This window comes from Terrapene carolina, unplaced genomic scaffold (assembly GCF_002925995.2).
Source record: "Terrapene carolina triunguis isolate 2854851 unplaced genomic scaffold, T_m_triunguis-2.0 Scaffold33911, whole genome shotgun sequence".
NCBI classification, from domain to species: domain Eukaryota; kingdom Metazoa; phylum Chordata; order Testudines; family Emydidae; genus Terrapene; species Terrapene triunguis.
In genome coordinates, this window is record NW_020698262.1 from 13979382 (window position 1) to 13988836 (window position 9455).

Genomic DNA, 9455 nt, shown 5'->3' on the forward strand with positions numbered 1-9455 from the left:
GGCTCCAGGCAGGCAGGGGGGAGGATCGCTGTGAAGCTGGAGTGAGGCGGTGGTTGTTTTTTTAACTTTAGTTCCTAATCTTGCAATGACAAAGTCTTAAGAAGAAAGCGTTCTCCCGGCCCCCCACCCCCCAGTTCAGAGGGCAGGACTAGCAGCGCAAGTGTGTTTTACACCCCTGCCCAGTCACCAGAGCCTAGGCATGGAAGAGCACTTGCTGAACCTGCTGTTCCACACGCTTGCAGAAGCCTGACAAGCAGCATATGCCACAGGTGTGGCCACATGTGCTAGCCAGGGCAGTCCTGAGGGAAGGGTGCAATTCCCACTTTCCAGGCGGTATCGTGTATAACCCGACTGCCATACGTTTATCAGACCCAGCGCTGTTGCACCTGTGGCAAGAGACAGTCTAGGCCCCTAGGCCAGCTGCTCCATGGCCTTTATGAAATGCACCTTGGAAAGAGTGACTGCAGCAGCTGCCGCGTTGCACCTGAGCCCCAGACAGATCACTGTCATTGTCTGTGTGTGTATTGTTACCAGACCCTCGGAGTCTGTAACTTCAGGAGTGCTTCGAGTAGCATCAATCACCAATGGGAAAGACACAACGGATGGCATGATCCTTGCCTCTATCTGGAAGGGAAAAGACAGGGAAAGTGGCTATGTCTGCATGGCAGCTGGGAGTGTATCTCCCAGGCCGACTAGACAGATACAGCTGGTTCTGCTTGAGCTACCGGGCTAAAAATCGCTGTGTGAATGTTGTGGCATGGGCTAGCCACGCGAGGACAACCCATCTGCCCTCTTTGCAGCTCTGAGCTCGTGGGGCTGGCAACCCTTGGCACCCAGCCCATCAGGGTAAAGCCGCTGGTGGGCCGGGCCGGTTTGTTTATCTGGAGCATCCGCAGGCATGGAGCTCCCACAGGCCACGATTCGCTGTTCCTAGCCAACGGGGGGTGCAGGAAGCAGTGTGGGCTGAGGGACGTGCTAGCCACTGCTTCCCACAGCTCCCATTGGCCAGGAATGGCAAAACACAACCTGCGGGAGCTGCGGGGCTCTGTGCCTGCGGATGCTCCAGATAGACAAACCAGCCCGCCAGTGACTTTACCCTGGCAGGCTGGGTGCCAAAGGTTGCTGACCCCTGAGCTAGGCCATGCCACACTGGCCACTCTACTATCTTTAGCAGGTAGCTCAAGCAGAGCTAGTGTGTGTCTGTCTGTTCAGCATGGGAGGCACGTTTCTAGCTACATTGTGAACATCCCCTCTTACAGTGCAGTCTGATTCCTTGCCATGCCTGCCCTCCTGTCAAGGGGTCACTTCATAATGAGAACAAAACTGTTTAGCTGACACAGCTGCCCTGTAACCTGCACAGCAAGAGAGGACAGAACCAGGACCAAAAGTTTGCAGTTTGCAAAGTGTGAATGACAAAAACAAAACCTCTGGGGAAGTTTCCCTGTGGTTACACCACAACTTGGTGGCTGTAGCAAGGGGGAGGAATGGGGGATAGTAGCACAGGAATCTAACGTACAATGGAATTGATTCAATAAACCACTGTATTTGATCATTTTAATGGAGTGTTGTCATTGCTCGTTTGTTGAAGGAGGGGGCGGTGGGGATCAGGCCAAACGGCTCACTGAGGTTACATGCTGCTGCTGGGTCTGTCATTACTTAACCTGTTGTACTGAAGCCTGGGAAGGAAAGTTCAGTTGCTAATGAACTAAAGACTACAGCATGACTCAGCATTTGCTGGGACACAGATTACCAGAACTTCCCCTTCGGGCCTTGGCCAGACCAGGATGGCGGGGGGAGGGGGGAAATAGCTTGGCTTGGTTTGGTGACCTACCAACCAGTTCAAGCACACCCTGGGGATGCACTGCTGGGGTGAGCCCAGGCCCCTGCAGCTACGTTGTTAGTTGTAGCAGAAATGAAAGCTCAGTTCTTGGCACACTGTCCCTTTGCAGGGAAGCCAGGGGGCACTCCAGGAGATAGCTGGGGTCTGTCTCCAGGGCTGCTGCAATCCCCCACCCCACTGCAGTGCAGACATGGGGGGGGGGACTAGCTGGGGTCCCCCACCCCACTGCAGTGCAGACATGGGGGGGGGGACTAGCTGGGGTCCCCCACCCCACTGCAGTGCAGACATGGGGGGGGGACTAGCTGGGGTCCCCCACTGCCGTGCAGACATGGGGGGGGGACTAGCTGGGGTCCCCCACCCCACTGCAGTGCAGACATGGGGGGGGGGACTAGCTGGGGTCCGTCTCCAGGGCTGCAATCCCCCACCCCACTGCAGTGCAGACGGGGGGATCCACACTGGACTCCACCGCCTATTGTCCCTGCGCTGGGAGGCCGCTCTGGGCAGGGCCCGCGGGGGGCACGGGAAACGCGGAGCCGTGGGCAGCCCGGAACCAAAGGCCCCAGCGCTCGTCCCTACCCGGAATGTCTCGCTGAGACCCCGGCGGAGCCTTTCCTGTCCCGGCGTCAGGTGCTTCCGCCCAGGACGAGGGGCAAGGCGCATGTGCACACAGACTTCGCGGGCGTGAAATCTGCGCATGCGCGTCAAGGCGCGGCGGAGCCGTGGGGAATGGCTCATCGGCTCGCGTCGGGGACTCTGGTGCCGCCCCTCGCTGCCCTATGGCGAGGGGGCTGCCGGACGCACACACCGGCTGGACTCAGGGACCTGGCACCGATCCGGCAGGTGAGAGGTGACTGTTTATTTTCCGGCATTGTCGTAAAATGTACGGCTCCGTATGCCACTACAAGGGGGCAAACCGTCGCCTTGATGACGTCATCGGCGCGCGCTGGACGCGGTCATGACGTCCCTATGGCTGGAGAGACGCGCTATTCAGGGGGCGTGGTCTGGTTGTTAGGACGGGTGGGAGGAGCGCACAGCCGTGAACGGTGTGAAAGCCCCGCCCCTTGCGCCCTGTGCGCCCCTCCCCCCCCGGTGCTCTGAGGGGCAGGGCCAGGCCGTTTCCTGCTCACCCTCCCATGATGCTCCGAGTTCTCCAGCTGCCCACGGAGCCGCCCAGGGCTGGCGCCCCCCATCCCCCACAGCCAGCGCTGGCTCCATGGACACCAGGCCCGTCCTCTGCCGCCCCACCCTGGCTGCCCGGGCACTGAGGCAGAGGCCTAGCTCGGCGCCAGGTCTCCTGGGCCCTGCCCGAGCCGGCACCTAGGGGCTACGTCGGGGTCCAGCTGAGGAGCTCTGCGCGCAGGACTGGGGAGGCCGGGCCGAAGGTTGCTTTGTGCCTCCTGGCGTGCTGGGACTGCATGGCTCCTCCTGTCAATTAGAGCAGCCCCAGAGCTGCTCTAGTTTACGCGTGGGCTGCCTGCGGTCCCAGAAGGTAATTGGAGCACAGCAGCGCTCTGATCATTCCAGCCCCCCGAGAGCCAGTTCAGTCCTGTGTCAGTGGTGTACGTGAGACTACTCTTTACTGTTCTAGTGGCTCAAGGGGATCCGCACTCCGCAGCAGGGCTATCCAGGGAGCATAGCATCCGCTTGGCAATGGCTCTGCTCAAAACCACCCAAAGGTATGTGTCTCCAGCAAGGCTACTAGTAGGGCCTTTTGCTTCTACTAGCTTTCTTGGGGTAGCTGTGGTTGGCAGAGGGATCTAGACGTTAAACAAGACGGGCGCGAATGCAGGCCCCGAGTGAAAGGGGCTTGGGAATGGATTGCAGAACAACCCTGCGCAGGGAGGGTGGGCTGCTGCTGCAGGGCGAAAACAATGGGGAGCAGAGATCTGTTTGAATTCCTTGGGGCAGGGATCGATTTTTTTTATTCTGTGTTTGTACCTCGTCTGGCACCATGGGTCCTGGGCCGTGTCTGGGGCTCCCAGGTGCTACCATAATACACCTAATAATGTACATCACTTGGCAGGCCCTGGGCCCATTAATAATAATAATAGCCCCTAGTGATGTTAAAGGGATGCCATCAGCTTAAAAATCACACTTCTGTTTAAGGGTGGGGTTTTAATATGTGTTTCGGGTAACAGCTGAGGTTCGTGTGGCTATAAATCCAGACAAATTGGCAGGGAGACTCGGGCAGGGGCAGGGCCCAAACCTCACTGTAACTCACTTTCTGCAACTGCCTAGATTCAGGCTGCTCCTGGCCCTTTGATAAGTGTTGTGTTGCAAGGTTCTCGCCTGCTGCCCTGATTTATATCCCCACAGAATCACCTCAGGCAGATTCAATCCACCTCAGGAAGTCCGAGTTAAAACCTGAATGTTGGGGCACCTTTTCTCCAGAACTCCCCTTTGCAGTGGGATAGTAGAAGGTAACCAACGTGAGCTGAGCGAGTCCCTCTTCTGGCTTAGTCTGCATTCCAGCCTTTGAGCCAGAGAATGGGGGGATTCCCCCCTAGAGATCAGGATATGTTTGTCTGTAGACTTTCAAAGAGTGCTATGCAAGGCATTCCTCTGCGCAGGGACCTTCCCTCTACAGAGGCAGCAACATACTAGCTAGCAGGTGTTTCTTCCTTCCCGTAGATCGATCTGTCCAAGTTAGATCCTAGAAGCAGAGATCTTTCTTGGACAATGCTGTTTGGTAAATAAATGTAAAGCTACATGCTCTAATAATATCTGGTATTGACTGTTGTAACCTCCTTCTCTCCAGTCTTGTAGATACTAATCTGCCCCCTGCGGTCCGTTCAAAAGGCTGTCATCAAAATCATTTCCCCTGACCTTTTGGTTTTGGTTTAGCATCTTCCTGGTTTGCCCAGAATCTTTCCCCTATAAACAGAGGGGACTCTTTGACTGCACAGTGTCAGTCCAGTGTCACTGTACCTTTAAATAACCAAAACACAATCACTTTCTCTCTAAGGCTTTGAGAAGTATTTTAAGAAGAATGGAAAAAGTCCCGGCCCAGCAGAGGATGCTCACCTGACTAAAGGTAAACAGTCCCAAATCCTCCAGGGCTGGTCCTTAGGTTTTATAAAGATGCTCAGGAGTGGGAGAGTGTTAGTGAGGGGCTGGATAGCGATTGCTACAGTGTGCATGTGTGTGCCTAAAATACCCTCATGACCATGAGTCAGTACGTTTCCCCACCACCACTACTCTGAGAATTCAACCCTTGTCATGACACCCAACTCTCTCTGCTCTTCTAGTCCTGCCCACCTCAATTCAGATCTGTAAAATCCCCGTTGCGCTGTAGGATTCTGAGTACAATTGGCTTTATCTCGCTTGCCCTGTCTACCTCTTTTTAAATATTTTTTAATTAGACCTTCCAAACAGGGCTGGCTTATTTAATAAATGGGCTGGCTGTTCGGCGTGTGAATGGGATGGGGAAATTGGGCTCTCTTCAAAGCCAGTTGTCTGTCTTAATGTACCTTTCTTTTCCCTAGGCCTCCCTGATCCAAAAGATCTCGGTCACGGGGGAAATGGCGGAGGAGGTGGTGGCAAGAGAGGAGGGAAGAAGGAGGATTCTGGGTGGTGGAGGCGCGTGTGGAAGGTCTGTAGCTCTGTTATAGGGGCAGTGATAATTAAGGTTCCAGGAGGATTATGTCCCTTTGTTCGTTCCAAAAATCAGTCTCAGTCCTCACAGGTTCATCACCCTGTCTCTTGCAGGGCAGACTGAATTGTCTGGAAAGTCGCACGTAAATCTCTTTATTAGTTTAGTAGTTCAAGTGGCTCCCTGTTTGCAGTGTAAATCTGCTGTCTGGCTCTTCCTTCAGATCGCTCCAGCTTAATGTTCACCACAGTCACTCGCCGTAACCTTCAGTTTGGATCCTGTGTCAGAAATGTTTCTGTTTGTGCCCCAGCAGCAGCCATGGGAATACAAAATCGATCGCAAGCCGTGGATATAATATTCCACAGCAAAGCCCATACAGGGCTGCAGCGGCGCGCCAGCTTTCTGAGACTTGCAAGGCTCCAGCAGAGCTCGAGCCTGGCACCCCAGCAGTCTTCGTGTGCCCACCCGCACAAGTTGCCTGGGGCACCAAGCTGCTAGCCATGCAGAGAGAATGTGTTCCCCCGTGTAGTGCAGTGTGTGCTTGCTCCAGCTGGGTCAGCACCAAGGGGATGTGAAGGAGCTGTGAGCCAGCCCCCTCCCCCCCCACCACCACGCATGCACGCACACCCGGACAATACCTACAGCATAGGGTGGTCTCCCCGGCAAGTGCAGAGGATCGCCTGGTGTGAGGGGAGGAGGGCACGTGGCTGGGGTGTTCCATTGCCCAGCTAACTCAGTGGGCCTTGCTGGCAGCAAAAGGCAGTTCCAGCCAAGGCACAAGTTAGGGCAGCCTCTGAGGGTTAGGAGGGTACATGGGTCCCCTTGTCTGCCCTGCACTGGGCTCAGCACCAGCTCAGGGAAGAATTGGGCCAGCAGTGCTCAGCACGTAAAGGCTTTCCTGCCCATCAGACTCCCTGCTCCTTGTGTTGGTTTGATTTTTAAAAACTAGACAATTCCTATACGCAAACTTAATTAACTCAGGGTTAAGGAAGCTGAAATAGCCACATAACCCTTACGTACCATGCCTACCTATAGCATTGCCACTGGAAATACCCAAGCACTGAAGAGACAGGAAATGAGCGATGCCAGGAAATGTGACCTTGGCTAAGAACAATATTCCTGTGAAAACTCTACAAATGCCAGGGAGAACCTTAGTGCTGGCCCACAGCCCAGACTCACAAGTGTGGGACATCTGGATTGCAAGAGTCTGTTAGCTGTCCTGTAGGGCAGGGCGAAGGTGGTGGTTGGAATGTGTAGGGTGAACTTTCCCCTCAGGATAGTGGTGAATTGATAGAATATTTATATGAATGATCTGAACTGGTCATTTCCTGTCGGTAATACGTGGGTATTTTAATGACAGTGCTGTAGTTAGATAAGTGACATAAGTCACTAATTGCATCAGCTTCCTTATTTCCGAGTCATTGGGGTTTCTTGTGAGGATTACAAACCCTTTTGCTTTTTGCCAAAAGTAACTACAAACGCTGCAGAATTTCTCTGTTGGAAGGAGCTCTGCTTGCCAGGATCTAGGGATAGTTTTTCTTTCGGGATTAACATTAGCTCTGTGAGAGGGTGGGGCAAGGGGCTACCTTGGAAGGGAGGCATGAATAAGCCACGTGACACACAGGTGGCTGCGGGCTGAATGCAGCCCAGAGCCAGAGGTGTGGCTAGTGAAGATTGTGTGTTCCTCCTTGGTCCGAGTGGCCAAGGCATGCTGGGGCCTGTACTCGGCAGGCCACACCTCCGTGTTCAAGGTGCAAATGGTTGGCGTTTGGTTGGGCAGTATGGCAGATCAGTGCCCAGGCTCTCAGCGGGCTGCCAGCATGCCCCTTCTCAGGCAGAGTCTGGGGGCCCAGGCCCAGCTGCACAAGTGCAGGTATTGACTTCAGTCTGACGCACTAGGCTCCCCACTCTACGTGTGAGCACTCCGTGTAGACACAGGCGCCGCGCTCGGAGATCAGGGTGGGGCTGCGGCACAGATGCACTGGCTGTTTCTTCGCAATTGGAGCAGTCCTGCACCCCTTTCAAACCTGCTGTGCCAGCAGCCTGCACTGAATCGTTCAGTAGCACTGCAGGGCTGGCCGTCAGGGCAGGGGGCAGCAAGGAACTGGCGGTTGCTCCCAGGCTAATGCTGAATGTTGGATGTTTATTTCCCGGTTGGAATCAGGCTGCTGACTTGTAGCATTCTTTTCCTTTTCTCCCACCCCAGGGAGAGTTCCCCTGGGATGACAAGAACTTCTGCTACCTGGTTGTCATGGGGGCAGGCGCTGCCGTGGGATTCCTCTATTTTTTTTGGCAAGATCCTGGCAGAGAAATCAACTGGAAGCATTTTGTCCATTACTACTTGGCTAGAGGATTGGTGAGGAAATGTCGTCTGTGTCTGTGTGTGAGAGAATGGCTCTCTCCTGGCTCATTGTGCACGTTTTCCCCATTTGTCCACTTGTGACTAGCATGGCGCTTGGGTTACCAAGTTGCCTCTGAATCCTGCTGACTCCGGGCTGGGGGAGACCACCCCCAGAGGGCCTCTGGAAAGCAGGGACTATTCGGGCACCATTCGGAGGCTGGAGTCAGGGGGCAGCTTCTGTTTTGATCAGGGAGAGCCCCGTTATCAGAGCATGGGCACCCCCATTCCTCACTCCCTGCCAATTGTTCCCAGAGGACTGGGTGTTACACGTCAACTGATCCTGTGCGAGGGCTCCCACACGAGCCCTGGGCTGCCCTTTACCTCTAGCTTCACAGCAGAAGCATGTGACTTGCAAGGCCTTGTGTGCCTTGTGCCAACTGCCTCGAAATCCTGGGCAAGGTCCCTGGGTTCTGCAGCCTCTGGTGGAAGTTCTGCAGAAGCTTCATATCCCCGGAGGGGAGGGAGGTATTGAGTTAATAATGAAGTCCCTGCCAGAGCCTCTGTTGTTTTATTCTGACTTTGTTTATTTTATGCTGTCTCCAAAATTTCAGTTTTCAGTGTGGCACAAGTTGCCATCCTTAGGTTTCAGAGTTAACACCCCATTAATAACGGGGTGGTTTGTACTTCCGAGTCGTTGTTTTAGGCTTTCTGCAGACTCAGGCAGGCATCTCTATGTCCATTTATGCTTGGTTCATGTTGTCCAGCGTTTCACCACAACTATGAGGTCTAGAAGAGTGTCAGTGTCTCTGTGTGTCTGTCTAAGGAAGCAGAGATTCTGGAGCTCACTTCTCCCATCCGTTCTTACCAGGGGAGCCCCAGAGCACTTGTGGCCGCCAGTGCTCCGGGCTGGCCACAGAATACATCGGGATAATGGGGGCGTCTGGGTTGCTGTAGGAGCCTACCTTAAAGTTAGCGTATTATGTGAACCAGCGTCCCCCTGACTGTTCCCTGGAGACTGGCTCTGTGCCCTGCTGTCTCGGGCCCCAGTAATTATGGGAAGCCCTAGGTGGGGCTGTCTGCGGGTATCTCTCAGCAAGGCAGCCCATGGAGACTTCCCCAGACCTGTGTCCTGGTGCTGCTCTGCTGTTTGGCTGGGACCCCCTAGCCACGCCTGTGTAACTGCCCTTGCTGCCCGCTCCACGGGCTGCTGATGCCGTTCCGCGTGCCGTTTGGCTGGTCCCTGCTGAGGTGCTATTGGGATTGCTGCTGGATGGACACAGCTCAGTGTATGTCATGGCTGGTGGGATGAGGACGGCCTGAGCCTATTACAGGGACTCCGCCATCCGTGTAGCGTAGACCCCACTCCTTTCTAGTGTGGTTGGTTTAAAAGGACTGTAGCCTCTGGCTCCCAGCTACCCCATGGTGTCTGGTAAATACTCCCAGTAGAGCAGCTAGGGCTGGGCTGCGTGATCCGGGGCTGGGCTGCGTGATCGGGGGCTGGCTCGCCGGGCCGGGGCTGGGGCTGGGCTGTGTGATCGGGGGCTGGCTCGCTGGGGCTGGGCTGTGTGATCGGGGGCTGGCCGGGCCGGGGCGGGGGCTGGGCTGTGTGATCAGGGGCTGGCCGGGCCGGGGCGGGGGCTGGGCTGTGTGATTGGGGGCGGGCTGGCCGGGCCGGGGCTGGG

At 55.4% G+C, this 9455-nt stretch overlaps 1 protein-coding gene across 1 annotated transcript; it reads left to right on the forward strand.

The window, feature by feature from the left end:
• The first annotated feature begins 2566 nt into the window (after nt 1-2566).
• On the forward strand, nt 2567-9239 carry LOC115271523 (AFG3-like protein 1). The gene is made up of 5 exons (XM_029914246.1): nt 2567-2680; nt 3429-3516; nt 4806-4874; nt 5326-5432; nt 7639-9239. Exons 1-5 carry the CDS (start codon nt 2567-2569, stop codon nt 7873-7875), a joined length of 615 nt encoding a protein of 204 aa, XP_029770106.1. The 3' UTR covers nt 7876-9239.
• The last annotated feature ends 216 nt before the right edge of the window (nt 9240-9455 follow it).

Coding starts and splice junctions, on each gene's coding strand:
- LOC115271523 (XM_029914246.1), top strand. CDS start 2,567: ATGGCTCATCGGCTCGCGTCGGGGACTCTGGTGCCGCCCCTCGCTGCC. Junction 2,681..3,428: donor ACCTGGCACCGATCCGGCAG/GTGAGAGGTGAC, acceptor TTACTGTTCTAG/TGGCTCAAGGGGATCCGCAC. Junction 5,433..7,638: donor GGTGGAGGCGCGTGTGGAAG/GTCTGTAGCTCT, acceptor CTCCCACCCCAG/GGAGAGTTCCCCTGGGATGA.